The sequence below is a fragment of the Echiichthys vipera genome (genome assembly GCF_963691815.1).
Source record: "Echiichthys vipera genome assembly, chromosome: 9".
Taxonomy (NCBI): Eukaryota; Metazoa; Chordata; class Actinopteri; order Perciformes; family Trachinidae; genus Echiichthys; species Echiichthys vipera.
This window is the reverse complement of record NC_139834.1, coordinates 10875422-10893175: the sequence shown is the minus strand read 5'-3', so window position 1 is coordinate 10893175 and position 17754 is coordinate 10875422. Positions and strand designations below refer to the sequence as shown.

The window sequence follows — 17754 nt, the reverse complement described above, 5'->3', positions numbered from 1 at the left end:
CCCAACAGCACAACAAAAGGAGTCCGTGGAAAAAAATAAATAAAACTAAAAACGAGAGACTAAGCTTTGTGCTTTCTATTGGCTTGTTGCAGGAAACAATCAGCTGTAACACAAACTCCCGAGCAGTTAAGTGCTTGGGTTTCGATTTTTTACCGCCTTAGTTTTTTAAAACTCTCTTGTGGCAGTGATAGAAGCAGGGATGTTTACTGTTTACTGTACGGGACATTTAAACGACACCTCAAAACAGACAACTGACAAGTTTGACCACAGGTTACATGAAGGGCCACTGCAGCGTTTTGTCGGGTTGCTTTTGTCCAAAGTCAAATTCGTCTAAACCTTTTCACCGTAGGCTGTTGCATTTATTTTTTCAGCCTAAATGCACTACTCCTATTCAAAATGATTGCCTCGTCGTGGTACGAATGCCTACTAGGAGTATGAAGGCAGAAAAGACTTATTTTCTCATTTTCAGCACTCAATATGTGACCCACTAAAGTCTTGTAGAGAACGCTAAATTTCCAGTGCTTACTTTTCCTATTCTTACCAAAGAAACAACACCATGCTCCTTGGGGATAAAAGGAGCACAGTAAATTATTTTTTCGAGCTCTTGAAGCAGAATCAATTTGTGTGTTCACCGGGGATCAATGGGACTTCAATTTAATATTGGAGATCTGCCACAGTGCCTGCAGGACATTGCATTTAGCGCAGGTCACATCACATAGACACCTTTCTGAAAAGCAGCAGGTCAGGGCAACAAAAGAAAAAGCAAAGGTACATAAGGATTTAGTGATGATAGCGTCTTCTGTGGGCAAGTCAGTCTAAATGGATAGCTGTGTGGAGAGATTGATGGAGCTCAAATCACTATCTCAGCCAGTGGCTCTGGCAATTTAAACTTGCTTGTGAGCAACGAATGGACGAGCTATTTTTTCAGGACTCTTAGAACAGCTCTCACTACACTGAAAAAAAATCTACTGAAAACACATTTTCTGACACAGTCAAACATCTGTATCATTGATACATGAGCTTCGGGCTCTGCATGACTGTCCTTCCTTAGCTAAAACCTACCTACTAAGAAAACAAACAGTAAACTTTCAACAGCAGGGTATGAGTTTTAACATCACATGTGGGACTGCCAAAAGAGAAAAAAAAGTTAACATGGGTGCTTTAGCTAAGATGCAGACGAACAAGATGCTTGAACAAAAGATCCAAGGAGGCCACAAGTTCTTCACTACAGCGCTGCAAGTTCTCTTAAACCTGAAAATCATTTAGTGGAGAGACTGAAACAATGGGGCTGAAGTAGTGGAAGGCATGCCAAGGGTTTATAGTCTGCTCTGAGTGCTTAGGGCAGTGAAAAGAGGGCTCGCGGTCCATGTTGAGCTGCTGTCATACGTCTCAGAGGGGAGACGGTCCCTTCTTTGCTCAACGCTGGCTGGAGAACATTAAGCAGCTAGCTAGTGTTGGTTGGTTACGAAGTGAAAAGAAGGGGCCTAAGCATGGAGCCACCACACTATTAAAGCAACATTCCTTCCTCTTAGATAATGGGCCCTTAAAAGTTTTAATAGGAGGATAAAAATGTCAGCGCATGAAAAGGAGAATGGGAAAGGAGCTGAACTGGGTTGGGTTGGGTTGGGTTGGACTTAGCTACGACGCAGATGGTCAAACAGAGCAACAGGGCAGTCAGCTGGTCAAGGAAGTAACTCTTCCCCACTGACTCCATTCATAGAGAGCAGAGAGAATCCACCCAAGTGCTACTGTCTGGTCTGTTGTGCGAGCGCTGATTTTTTTCCAGCTCCCCAAGGCCTCTTTGATGCTGCTTTTTCACTCTCTTTTCTCAGAGAGGAGCCACTGAAAAGCATAAACAACTAGGGGATTTAAAAGACAGCAGAAAGATTTCTGGACGGATAGATGTCACTGCTAAAGTGTTTAATGCACAACTTTTATTGGTATATTGTTCTTATGGGATTGAAACAAAGCACATGCAGTTACCATATGCTCCGATACAAGCCAGGCATATATTTCTACACCGGTGTAAAACTGAGAGTGAGCTCTGCTGGTAAAAAAAAAAAGAAAGAGAAAAAGACATGAATACAGTAGGAAACTTGCATTAATGTATGTGTATGCATTGACATGCCTGTGTATTTGCATAATGTATGCAGCTTGAAAGCGCATTTGTGTGAGTCTGCCCATCTGTGTCACAGACAGTTGTGTAGCACCTGCTGGGGATCTCGCCTTCACTCCTCCTCTTATCCTATCAAGGTCACCTCACTGTGCTGTCCCAAAGGAGCCAGGCATCCTCCCAACAGAACAGACAACCTAGCAGTGCAGCACAGGACAGCACAGCACAGCAGAACAGAGCTTACTTTATTTAAGACAAACAAAAGATTTAAGACGCAGTATGTTATTACAGAGACGCATTCTTTTCAAAAATCAAAACAGAGAGGCATCTGAAGAAGGCATCTGTCTCCGCAGAACTCAGTCTGGCCCTCTAGTTAAAATCATGACAGCCGAGTGTTAGTGGAAAAACCCCACTGGCACTCAGGCAGTCCGCAGCAGCATGCTGGGCTGGCCGGCTTAGAGATGGCCTTCAACAAACCCACAAGGAAAAGGGATGCCCGTCTCAAATGAGGTATGGAGAATTCAGTGGCAAGGCAGCCAACATTTGCTAAAGCCCAAGCCACTGATGTATATTTGTTCAAGGGTTGGGGAGAAGGTGGGGCGCTCGGTAAAGTCTGGACAAAGAGGGGAGATGAGGGAAGATAATGTAGGAAAAAGCCACAGAGAGAGAAATAAAGATTAGGGATGGACAGAGAAAGACAAGAGGGACAGCAAAGTATCCCATATGTGTCTTCGTCTCTGCTGCTGGACTTACGGGAGAGACTTAATAGGTAGCAATGGGAGCATGGGGCGTTCCCTTCGCTCCACTTCCCTAGAATAGGAAAAGAGCCTGGTTATACGGTTGGGCTGCAGAGCAATGGAGCAGTGACTTCTGCACTTGTAAAAACAGTTCTGTGGCCAATGCACAGACAGGCAGGCAGGCCTGCTGAGAACCAACAGGGGGAAGATGTAAGAACTGTGTCGGCTTCTGCACAGTGGGACGTCCACACAGCACAAGACATGAACATACGCAAAAGCCCATTAAAACAAATCCTTTCGCAAATACAAACAGTTATATATTTGAGGTTTCAGTATAAAAACTGCATCACTGAAATGATAGAAGCTTTTAGCAGCTCATTACTTCATAAAATTAAAATGTGCCAACAGTCTGCTAAATGGATGTTACACTCTACAAAAGTAGGTTCTTTTATCCGTTTACGATAAGAACAAAACATCAATAAAACAGGGTTTAATGCCTGATTTCATACCAGAAGAATGTGATGGCCGGAGAGCAAAACTAACTGAGAATATGATGCGAACATTTTATATGGATATGATCACATTTATTGAAAAATTCCTTACACTGCTCTGCTGCAGTTCTGGCCAGCACAGAAAACGCATATCCTGAAGTCAACATGCCACGGTCTGCATCTAAATGTCATAACAGAACATGTACGAATGTGCCTGCAGCAGGATTCAATTGAAATTGACTGAGTTGTGTGCTTTGTGTGTATAGTATGACTATGTCTATCATGTCAATTTTATTCATATTTGAATTTGAGAGAGAGAGAGAGCGAGCAAGTGAGAGAGACAGAAGAGATTGTCTGCACAAGGGCTAACGACCCCTTTGGGAAGCTAATGAAAGTTGTAAACACAGGAAGAGGTTTTCATTGACAAAGTAAACATTTCCTGGAAAGTTGAGGCCTACTGTAGAGAAAAAGAGCATTTCTTGCAGTCACAGTCAGGTGACAGATGAAAAAGGACAGTTTTTGGAGGATTTTGGAGAATTGTTCTATTATGTTTTTTTAATATGGTAAAATAACGCTGTTTTGGCAACCATGATGTTTTTAACATCAAATGGAACATTGTGTTCCATTGTGCAGTTGAATATCAACAGATTTCTTCTAGCAGTGAAAGGTGACAGTAAAGCCTTAGGGGCTCTTGTAATCAAAATACAGCTACAAACACTGCCATGTTACCATCATGCTGGCAACTTTCAGACCCCTTGATACGATTCGGTCACTTTATTTTTCAGTATTCATCTGTTACACAGAGCTAGCATATACTTAGACTGCTGTTTTCCTGCCATGCACCACTATCACTTTATTATTTAGCTTATAGTTATATATTATATTTATACTCTATTACTGCACTATAGTTCTGTTTACGTCTGCTCATTACACACATGTATCATGTCTGACCACATCTGAATCCGATCACTGTCCACTTATATCTTTCTGCACTACAGTTCTGTTCATACCTGTTTTAACAGTCTACTGCGTGTTTACATCTTATACACCCGTTCACATGTCTGCTTACATCTGATACACGCATGTCTCTCTACATCTCACGCCGACGATGTTCTCTGTATCTAACCTGTACTAACACACTAACATCCTGACACTTATTCTACCTGTACTAACACACTAACATCCTGACACTTATTCTAACCTGTACTAACACACTAACATCCTGACACTTATTCTAACCTGTACTAACACACTAACATCCTGACACTTATTCTACCTGTACTAACACACTAACATCCTGACACGTATTCTAACCTGTACTAACACACTAACATCCTGACACTTATTCTAACCTGTACTAACACACTAACATCCTGACACTTATTCTAACCTGTACTAACAGACTAACATCCTGACACTTACTATACCTGTACTAACGCACTAACATCCTGACACTTATACTAACCTGTACTAACACACTAACATCCTGACACTTATTCTACCTGTACTAACACACTAACATCCTGACACTTATACTAACCTGTACTAACACACTAACATCCTGACACTTATTCTACCTGTACTAACACACTAACATCCTGACACTTATTCTACCTGTACTAACGCACTAACATCCTGACACTTATTCTAACCTGTACTAACACACTAACATCCTGACACTTATTCTACCTGTACTAACACACTAACATCCTGACACTTATTCTACCTGTACTAACACACTAACATCCTGACACTTATTCTACCTGTACTAACACACTAACATCCTGACACTTACTATACCTGTACTAACGCACTAACATCCTGACACTTATACTAACCTGTACTAACACACTAACATCCTGACACTTATTCTACCTGTACTAACACACTAACATCCTGACACTTATACTAACCTGTACTAACACACTAACATCCTGACACTTATTCTACCTGTACTAACACACTAACATCCTGACACTTATTCTACCTGTACTAACGCACTAACATCCTGACACTTATACTAACCTGTACTAACACACTAACATCCTGACACTTATTCTACCTGTACTAACACACTAACATCCTGACACTTATTCTAACCTGTACTAACACACTAACATCCTGACACTTATTCTACCTGTACTAACACACTAACATCCTGACACTTATTCTAACCTGTACTAACAGACTAACATCCTGACACTTACTATACCTGTACTAACGCACTAACATCCTGACACTTATACTAACCTGTACTAACACACTAACATCCTGACACTTATTCTACCTGTACTAACACACTAACATCCTGACACTTATACTAACCTGTACTAACACACTAACATCCTGACACTTATTCTACCTGTACTAACACACTAACATCCTGACACTTATTCTACCTGTACTAACGCACTAACATCCTGACACTTATTCTAACCTGTACTAACACACTAACATCCTGACACTTATTCTACCTGTACTAACACACTAACATCCTGACACTTATTCTACCTGTACTAACACACTAACATCCTGACACTTATTCTACCTGTACTAACACACTAACATCCTGACACTTACTATACCTGTACTAACGCACTAACATCCTGACACTTATACTAACCTGTACTAACACACTAACATCCTGACACTTATTCTACCTGTACTAACACACTAACATCCTGACACTTATACTAACCTGTACTAACACACTAACATCCTGACACTTATTCTACCTGTACTAACACACTAACATCCTGACACTTATTCTACCTGTACTAACGCACTAACATCCTGACACTTATACTAACCTGTACTAACACACTAACATCCTGACACTTATTCTACCTGTACTAACACACTAACATCCTGACACTTATTCTAACCTGTACTAACACACTAACATCCTGACACTTATTCTACCTGTACTAACACACTAACATCCTGACACTTATTCTAACCTGTACTAACACACTAACATCCTGACACTTACTCTACCTGTACTAACACACTAACATCCTGACACTTATTCTACCTGTACTAACACACTAACATCCTGACACTTATTCTACCTGTACTAACACACTAACATCCTGACACTTATTGTACCTGTACTAACACACTAACATCTTGACACTTATTCTACCTGTACTAACACACTAACATCCTGACACTTATTCTAACCTGTACTAACACACTAACATCCTGACACTTATTCTAACCTGTACTAACACACTAACATCCTGACACTTATTCTAACCTGTACTAACAGACTAACATCCTGACACTTACTATACCTGTACTAACGCACTAACATCCTGACACTTATACTAACCTGTACTAACACACTAACATCCTGACACTTATTCTACCTGTACTAACACACTAACATCCTGACACTTATACTAACCTGTACTAACACACTAACATCCTGACACTTATTCTACCTGTACTAACACACTAACATCCTGACACTTATTCTACCTGTACTAACGCACTAACATCCTGACACTTATTCTAACCTGTACTAACACACTAACATCCTGACACTTATTCTACCTGTACTAACACACTAACATCCTGACACTTATTCTACCTGTACTAACACACTAACATCCTGACACTTATTCTACCTGTACTAACACACTAACATCCTGACACTTACTATACCTGTACTAACGCACTAACATCCTGACACTTATACTAACCTGTACTAACACACTAACATCCTGACACTTATTCTACCTGTACTAACACACTAACATCCTGACACTTATACTAACCTGTACTAACACACTAACATCCTGACACTTATTCTACCTGTACTAACACACTAACATCCTGACACTTATTCTACCTGTACTAACGCACTAACATCCTGACACTTATACTAACCTGTACTAACACACTAACATCCTGACACTTATTCTACCTGTACTAACACACTAACATCCTGACACTTATTCTAACCTGTACTAACACACTAACATCCTGACACTTATTCTACCTGTACTAACACACTAACATCCTGACACTTATTCTAACCTGTACTAACAGACTAACATCCTGACACTTACTATACCTGTACTAACGCACTAACATCCTGACACTTATACTAACCTGTACTAACACACTAACATCCTGACACTTATTCTACCTGTACTAACACACTAACATCCTGACACTTATACTAACCTGTACTAACACACTAACATCCTGACACTTATTCTACCTGTACTAACACACTAACATCCTGACACTTATTCTACCTGTACTAACGCACTAACATCCTGACACTTATTCTAACCTGTACTAACACACTAACATCCTGACACTTATTCTACCTGTACTAACACACTAACATCCTGACACTTATTCTACCTGTACTAACACACTAACATCCTGACACTTATTCTACCTGTACTAACACACTAACATCCTGACACTTACTATACCTGTACTAACGCACTAACATCCTGACACTTATACTAACCTGTACTAACACACTAACATCCTGACACTTATTCTACCTGTACTAACACACTAACATCCTGACACTTATACTAACCTGTACTAACACACTAACATCCTGACACTTATTCTACCTGTACTAACACACTAACATCCTGACACTTATTCTACCTGTACTAACGCACTAACATCCTGACACTTATACTAACCTGTACTAACACACTAACATCCTGACACTTATTCTACCTGTACTAACACACTAACATCCTGACACTTATTCTAACCTGTACTAACACACTAACATCCTGACACTTATTCTACCTGTACTAACACACTAACATCCTGACACTTATTCTAACCTGTACTAACACACTAACATCCTGACACTTACTCTACCTGTACTAACACACTAACATCCTGACACTTATTCTACCTGTACTAACACACTAACATCCTGACACTTATTCTACCTGTACTAACACACTAACATCCTGACACTTATTGTACCTGTACTAACACACTAACATCTTGACACTTATTCTACCTGTACTAACACACTAACATCCTGACACTTATTCTAACCTGTACTAACACACTAACATCCTGACACTTATTCTAACCTGTACTAACACACTAACATCCTGACACTTATTCTACCTGTACTAACACACTAACATCCTGACACTTATTCTAACCTGTACTAACACACTAACATCCTGACACTTATTCTACCTGTACTAACACACTAACATCCTGACACTTATTCTAACCTGTACTAACACACTAACATCCTGACACTTATTCTAACTGTACTAACACACTAACATCCTGACACTTATTCTAACTGTACTAACACACTAACATCCTGACACTTACTCTACCTGTACTAACACACTAACATCCTGACACTTATTCTACCTGTACTAACACACTAACATCCTGACACTTGTTCTAACCTGTACTAACACACTAACATCCTGACACTTATTCTACCTGTACTAACACACTAACATCCTGACACTTACTCTACCTGTACTAACACACTAACATCCTGACACTTATTCTACCTGTACTAACACACTAACATCCTGACACTTATTCTACCTGTACTAACACACTAACATCCTGACACTTGTTCTAACCTGTACTAACACACTAACATCCTGACACTTATTCTACCTGTACTAACACACTAACATCCTGACACTTATTCTAACCTGTACTAACACACTAACATCCTGACACTTATTCTACCTGTACTAACACACTAACATCCTGACACTTATTCTACCTGTACTAACACACTAACATCCTGACACTTGTTCTAACCTGTACTAACACACTAACATCCTGACACTTATTCTAACTGTACTAACACACTAACATCCTGACACTTATTCTAACCTGTACTAACACACTAACATCCTGACACTTATTCTAACCTGTACTAACACTATAACATCCTGACACTTATTCTAACCTGTACTAACACACTAACATCCTGACACTTATTCTAACCTGTACTAACACACTAACATCCTGACACTTATTCTAACCTGTACTAACACACTAACATCCTGACACTTATTCTAACCTGTACTAACACACTAACATCCTGACACTTATTCTACCTGTACTAACACACTAACATCCTGACACTTATTCTAACCTGTACTAACACACTAACATCCTGACACTTATTCTACCTGTACTAACACACTAACATCCTGACACTTATTCTAACCTGTACTAACACACTAACATCCTGACACTTATTCTAACCTGTACTAACACTATAACATCCTGACACTTATTCTAACCTGTACTAACACACTAACATCCTGACACTTATTCTAACCTGTACTAACACACTAACATCCTGACACTTATTCTAACCTGTACTAACACACTAACATCCTGACACTTATTCTACCTGTACTAACACACTAACATCCTGACACTTATTCTAACCTGTACTAACACACTAACATCCTGACACTTATTCTTCTCTCACACTTTATTCTTGTGTTAGGTTAAAATGTTTTTGTATAGTTGCACTGTCGTTATTTGCTGCTCTGTGTGCCCTGAATTGCCCCCCGGGGACAAATAAAAAAATTTTGAATTTGAATTTGAATTCAACAGATTTCTAAACAATACCAGCCACACTTATGCCATATTGACTGGCAGAGTGACGGATCCAGAAGACTCAACTTCTCATTAAAAGCTGCGTCTCATTTAAAATTCACAAATTGTAAAAAGTGAGATTACACGTCTCTTGATTATAAAGCAGGTTGAGATGCTATATGAATACTATGAAAGTATCCAAACGCTCGATCCACAGAGAAATACAAAGGCCGTATTCAGAAACTGAGCCATCAAACGGACCGCCAGGAATTCTGTACGGTTGTGATGTATAAAAATATATTTTTGACATCAAAACCATACAGAATTCCTGACAGGAGCCAGAAGTGCAAACGCGTTAAAATCGGAAAACGCTGAACAATCAGAGCAGACTGGGCTTTTTTGGGAGGGTGGCTTAAAGAGACGGGCACTAAAACGGAGGATTTCAAACAGAGGGTGAATACAGGTTTATTCAGACAGATGGATGTGGTTTCTTTTATAAGATTAAAGCATGTCAACATGTTCTGGAAGAAACCCAAAATACAAGTATGAAACTGAGAAAGAGCATTAAATGGGAACTTTAACTTGCTCAACGTGTTCAGATATACTGTCTCACAAGGAATCCTGCAGCACTGAAGGTTAAAATTTCATGTCATATAATCAGATTTTGTGTATTTTGAGCTCGATACAATAGGACTGAATACAAGTTACAATACGTGACTTAAATAACAGCCCATCAGTGCACACTTGAGGTAATTGCCCTAGCGGATATTTAGAAATGTACAGGACTAAAATTATGGATGTGTGGGTTAACTGAACCTGAAATTCCAGAATTCCAATGCGCTGGATTCCGTCTCACGCACATAAAGTACTTCCCCGTTATCGTCCTATATAAAAGAGACAATAAATCAAACGCAAAGCAGTGGAACCCTTTTTGACCTAAATGGCATTCCTATCAACCACTAAGCACCTTGGCTGGCCTTTCAAAGGCTTTATTTCTTGACTGGGAGAAATGTTTGGGGAGAATAAATGAACTGTTTCATTTTGGCCAGCTAGACGATGGAGCCTTCATTTGGCCGGAGTTATTCCTGCTCAGGGGGGGAAGGGGCAGGTCTAATAAGAGACAGGCCAGCAGCAGCCTTGTCATTAGCTGAGAGGCTGGCAGACCCCTGCTGCCTAATTGGCACAGGCTCACTGCTAACAAGGGCTTCCTACCAGCAGGGGAAACAGACTTAGACTGCAGTGACCAGCTCTCCAATGTCCACAGAAGGACTCACAGAAGTTGCCCAGGGAACACCTGACCCATTAATGAAAGAGGTGGAAAGCTGATGTCTTTTTAATGAGAACAATAAAGTTCATGAGCAAACTACACCCCAGGCTTTGCTCTCAAAGAGGAGCCTTTGCAGAATGGACGGAGGGTTGCATCTAAACCGCCTTGGACGGGGAGATTAGATCAGTTTTAATTTTCTCAATGATCTTTTTTTCCCCTGAGCCACACGCATATTTTTTTCAGTACGCAAGGAAAGTGATATTTGCAGCATTTCTGCAGGGTTATTGTCCAATAACTTGGTGAGCCACTTCCTCACTACTTCCATTTCCCCCCAGACACACACTGTTTTAATAAGAGCAGTAATAATAAGCAGATGAGTAGTTGTTCTGTCTGTTAGTCTTTCAAAAATAATGAAACAATGACAGAGCGGCTATCTGATGAGTGAAGGAAGTTTGTAGATTTATGGCAGCTTTAATCTCTTGATCTAAATAGGTCTCATCTGGAAGCAATAAAGACACATTTAATATGAAAATGGAAGATTAATAGGAACTGAAGGCATTTATCAAGAAAGAAAGAGAGAGGAAGTGAAAGAGAGACAGGGGGAGATTGGCAGGACTGGACCGGTGCACACAGTCTGCTTCTGACAGATATAGTAGTAGTGCTTTGAAACACATGATCCAGCTTTTCACTCCACTCAAAAAACACTGCGTTTATGAAATGTAAACATTGACAGTTCACTAGGCCAGACTGATCTCATAAACCAGACTTCCAAGATCCTCGGTTCACCATCCAGGGGACTAAGGAACATCACCGTCTAATGACTCCCAGCACGAGATGAAGAGACGCTCAGAGCCTGCTGTACATGCTGTCAGGGCTTTCTGAAAGTGCAGCAAACCCCAGGAACCAAAAGATCTACAGCACAGTCCCAGAGCCCAAACTGGCGGAGCCGAGGAATATGTAGACAGCTGGATAATTACTCGTTGAACAACCGTGTTTGTGATAGTGATAACAGCTGTTCCTTTTACTCTGATGTGGCTTTCCTGACCTGTGGAGAAATCTACCAAGCAAAGAAGGGAGGCAGGACACGCCATGCAACATGAACACTGTGACAAACAACAAGCAGAGAAACAGCACAACACAGAACAGCACAGGGGACACAACTAAGGATATTTATTTACACAAATCCCCAATTACTTAAATATCTGCTTTTAAACCTGAACTGAAATTAAATTTAATAATTGTTAAGAGACCAGCTGTGTCTGTTTGACTTATTTTGTCAGGGCTCTAATAATTGTAATTGTAGTACATTTTATTTAGTGTTCTCAAGTGATAGTACTATAGTGCTTGGATAAACGTTTCTTGAGAAAGGTGAAGGACAGCCATACATGCACACAGTGTTTTTTTTTTAATATATTGTTTTTTGCTAGTGGATCTGTTACAAACTACAACCACTGTGCTGTTGTTTCATGGACTTGTGAAATAGTCTAAATAAATCTTCTTTATCTGCTACAAGACGATATGCATAACAGAGACATTTTCCTTAGAGTTTACTTTGTTTTAAATGACGTTATAAATGTATGCATGTCAGTGCTCCTGTGTCTGATGAGTAAGCCTCAGAGCAGGTTGGCTCTGTACCTTCTCCTGTCACGTCTCCATCCCACAGGAATGCTCTATAAACAAGAGGTGTGTCTGCCCCAGGCTATACCCTTAATTGTTTTCTCTGCTCACAGTCCCCCGAAGGCCACTCTCATACCACCAATACCTTAAAATGCTGCCAAGCACTAGATTGGTTCAATTTGAAAGGGTGGGAGGAAAACAAAAAGAGATTTATCCCCATTCTTCTAGGATTTTTTTTATTCCCCCCAGACTGGAGACACCTACCTTTGCTCACCTGTCATTTAGGCCTGTTAGAGCCGATCCCACTCTCAGTTTAAATCTGCACAACTCATCACATTTCTCAAAAATGTCTGGACCTGAACATCTGCATGTTACATGAAGATTCAACTGCATCATCATTCAGATGTTACTAAAGGCAGAAGGAGTAGGATTTGTCTGTTGCGGTTTGTAAACATAACATTCAACAAGGGTTCCAGTGCTCACCAGCAGGTGTAAGCCAATCCCAGATTCACTTGTTGTGTCCACTTGGGGTTTTGCTTTAGCCTCGCGAGCTTCATTGTATTTTACTCGCAGATCAGTCTGGTAACGTGTGGCAGAGAAAATTTTGAGAAGTTAGCCAAGCAACCGAACCAATCAGTGTTGGTTTTGAGGTGTGACGCAACGAGAAGCAACTGTTCAGTGTAATCAACATGGCGGCTTCCACGGATGAGATGAGCACAGCTACTGAGCGAGCCGCTCGCTTACGCTTTTTTCTCTTGGATCCTTCTGTTGTAATATGGATCGGGCACCTGAAATTGTGTCTTTTATCCTTAAATTCACGTTATACAAACGGAAAATATCCTTTACCGACATGTTTCTTTCTGAACTCTGCCTCGACGCTGTTGTAGCAAGTGATACACTTCATTGATCTTATCTGATCTGATCTGGTTGATTTGGCCTGTATGTTGGTGATAGGTAGTTTATCCAATCAGCAACCAGTATTATTACCCGTCTCAAAAGATTTCCAAATGAGAGTTTCCAGATGGATATGCAGAGTAAATGCAAATTATGCGAATCAATCCCAATGGCGGAGTCAGATTAGTTTCGCCTCGCTCTACTTGTCAGGGTATTTTTCGGCACTGGGTCCGCCATATTTGTAGCTTCCTTTTGGATGTGTGTTTACAGTCTGGCACCGGCTTTTTACGTTTTTCTAGAGCTTGACGCCCAGAAATGTCCAGAACTCAGCAAAAATAAGAAAATACAGGCAGAGGGAGGAGTCATAACAGTTGGTCATAATTGATGACTGCGAGGGACTATTTATGCTCGAGTCTATACATTAGGCCTTGTGCCGTACATTAACTTTCTCTGACTTTTTTTCTTGTGGGGTCCCCATAAGAGTGTGCCACGTCAGATTCAGCAAGCGCTCCTTTCAGAGAACTGTGTAAATCCAGGATCCAGGTAAGGATGATGAATGCACCTGTGCGTAAATTAACGCTTATTCAAGATTTGTAAATACGCATAAGTAACACCCCAATATTACCATACAAGGCTCCGTGTTCTGCCTCACATGTCCGACTGAAGTCCTGCTCTTGGAGATCCATAAAGGAGAGTCGATCATTTTAACAGCGTCAGCAGCAGAGTTAAGGGACCTGCTCAAGCCGAGGAATGGGGAAAATGACAAGCGCTGTTAATGCCATGTCACCTGAGGGTTGTACTGACGCTGACATAAAGAAGCGATCGATGACTGTAACAGGAGGGGGTCAAATATTGCAAGTCTTTTTTGTAGTTTGAGATTCATATTGATATTGAAGTTTTATACAATAGCATCAATAGCTAATTTGAAATGATATTGTGAGGCAATAGGAATACATTTTTACAATTATATTATAATTAATTAAATAATATAATAATAATAATTCATTTCAAACTCAAAGTAATGAAATATATTATCTACTGAAAAATGGAGGTTTGGACAACAGCAGACTAACTGCACATGACTCGTGAATTGTGTTCGCCACCTAAGAGGAAATTCAAAATTCTTACTTACTTGCCACTTGAACAAATCGGTTCATACAAGTGGTTTTTGCCTGAGGCCCATTGTAATTTATGAAAATCCTACTCACTGAGCTTAAAATAAAAGAATGAGCTTCCACAACCTTGAGTAAGATGCAACAACTAGCGTCCTGCTTTTTCCATAAATCATCAATGTGTGTGTGTGTTTGTGGGCGTGTGCGTGATTAACCTTTAGGCCTCTGGATACAGGTATGCTGGTTGTCACTCAGGAGGAATCCTTCTCTGCAGCGGCACTCATAGCTGCCCATCATGTTGACACAAATCTGCTGGCATCCGCCGTTGCCTTCAGAGCACTCATCCACATCTGCCAGGAGACACACGCACACAACAAATTTAGTCAAATGATTTCAAGACAGAGAAAATGCTACAAAGATTAGCGTTGGAAAGATCATGACCCATTTAAGGAACAAGTAGCTGTAAATCAAAATCAAACAGAGATGGTTCGAATACACACATATTGTATCCGTTTAGAAACATAATTACTTAGAACGTCGAGCAAAAGTGATGATGAATGAAAAAGCACTTAAAAATAGCTATAAAAGAATCTGTTCCAAGTACCACACTCAAATGTCATGTAATTTAGATATAATCTAGCATTATCAACATGAACTAAAGTATCATACCTAAAAGTACTCACAATGTAGGTATATGGCCCCTACTATTAAACCATCATATCTAATATTATCAATGTTTATATTAATAAAGCAGAATTTTACCATTGTAGCTGGTGGATGTGGAGCACATTTGAAATACTTCATTTAATACTGGATAGTTTCATTTATAAAACTGCATCCAATTTGTCTAGCATAAGTTCATTATATGTTTGGTATGTTAAATAATTAGTGACCAGATCTCTAATGTAATGGGGTAAAGAGTGCAATATTTTACAGCACATTCCCTAACTGAATATATATATCATTCATAAAAACCTTCTGTGTTTGAAACTGAAAAATAATACTCTACTACTATTTGACTGAAAAAAATAGGTTCAAAAAGTGCTTCTTCTTCCCTCCTAGTACAAATTAAATAAATGTATTTTTAATTTAATGAAAGTGATCAAGAAATTGCCCACTGTCATAAGTAGGTAACATATGTGGGGAGGTTGTGCTTTGAGTGTAAATGTCATACAAAAGGAAAACTAGAGGTACAAAAAAGTGTTTGTATATTATGAAAAGCCAGAGGAGCCTGTCTTAAGCTGTTTAAGGAGGCTGTGTCTGTCTTAATGGTTATCTGACATGGCAGCACACAGAGTTGCACTGAAAACCTCCAACTGTGCAGCACTAAGCCATAAAAATGCACATGCAGCACAATCTCCTGGTGGGAAACCTGATCCACCCGGGCCAGAGTACCTGCTGATGACGAGTGTCTGTCAGCCCCATGACGGGAAGAATGCAGGGAGGGGGTGGGGGGTGGGTGTAGAGAAGGAAAGAGAAGCGAGTACGAGACATGGGAGGAAAGGGGGGCAGGAGTGTAACAAGCAAGCAAGTGAATCCACATCAAGTGCATACAAAGTCAGAGCATTTACAAAGGTGTCGCCTGAGGCCTCGTCCTGCCACAGGGCTAGAAAGGGAAACTGACCACAAACTGACGAGTTGCTGACTTAATTTTTCCCATAATGAATGGTGCACTTCCAGTTGTTCTCTCCTAATGGCACGAAACTACTTTTTCTCAAGTCATTGTGTGACTTGAAAAAAATGAGCAGTGGTGGGGCATCTATAAATCTGTTGATATATTTGTTTATTTTCAACATGAAGCATTTTGCACAATGTCATTTTCTATTTGTCTGGCATGCTGCAGAGCTTAGGGGCCCTGGCCTCCCCTGTGCGTGACTGCAAAGAGCTCTGGAAGGGGACTCTTCCCCCGGAGACCTGGGCTGTAGTCCCTCACTACTGACCGCACTGGAACCTTATCCATCCCTCTGCACGATGCATCAATAATCTGATGTATACACAAGGCTTTTTTTTAATAAAGCGTCATGCGAAACTAATTTACTGTCTATTTGTCCAGTCTGAGAAGGCCTCTAGATTAAGTTTCCTTTCTGGGGAATTCTCAGCCCGGCAGAGTTAGAAATTAAACTTCACTGCGTCCTCTTCTTTCTTCTTTTTCCAAAAAGAAATGCAGGGACATGTGGATTCACCAAAAGCGTAAACACACACAGACTGTGCGCACAGTGCAACCTGAAAAGACCAAAACCTCTGGGGTGGATACCGGTAAGTAGGCCTGCGGCAGGTAGCACTCGTGACCCTTGTGACCCTCGTCGGCTTGCCAGGTCTGCAGTTCTGTTCTCACATTCCATCAGCAAAACTGTCTCTAAAAACTGAGTCATGTCAGTTGAGGTCGTTGGGAAAAGCATCCCTCTGCAGCCAGGTGAACCTGTGCACTAAAGTTAATATTTAGACTTTAAGTCAGAGTAAAGGGAGGATGGTTTAGAAAAAAATAGCTGGGCAGGCTTTCATTTAACTGTGTGGCTGCCTTGAGTTGACCGCATGGTCTCATCCCCCCATCATGAAAGTGTCAGCAAAAGAGAGAAGACCTTTGAGCTGACGAAAGCTGCCAACAACCTACAGCTGCACCGTTACAGATAAACTATTAGCAGGCACCAACTCTCTCTCTCTCTCTCTCTGTCTCTCTCTGTCTCTCTGTCTGTCTCTCTCTCTCTCTCTCTCTCTCTCTCTCTCTCTCTCTCTCTCTCTCTCTCTCTCTCTCTCTCTCTCTCTCTCTCTCTCTCTCTCTCTCTCTCTCTCTCTCTCTAAATATTCAAACATGTGAAGTGAAGGCTACGCTAACACAACAGTCCTCGGTGCATGCACATAATGCCCATGAGAAGTGCAACCAGCCTCAGTGGGCCTGGGGGAATTCTCTTTCCATACCCTCAGTGCATCA

General features: G+C 40.7%; 1 protein-coding gene across 2 annotated transcripts in view; it reads right to left on the bottom strand.

Moving 5' to 3' along the window:
• scube3 (signal peptide, CUB domain, EGF-like 3) overlaps positions 1–17754 on the bottom strand; it is an 83960-nt gene that overhangs the window by 36423 nt on the left and 29783 nt on the right. For both annotated transcript variants that reach the window (XM_083920065.1, XM_083920066.1), the window contains exon 4: positions 15041–15175. In XM_083920065.1, coding sequence (XP_083776191.1) covers positions 15041–15175 — 135 coding nt within the window. The remainder of the gene's footprint in view (positions 1–15040; positions 15176–17754) is intronic.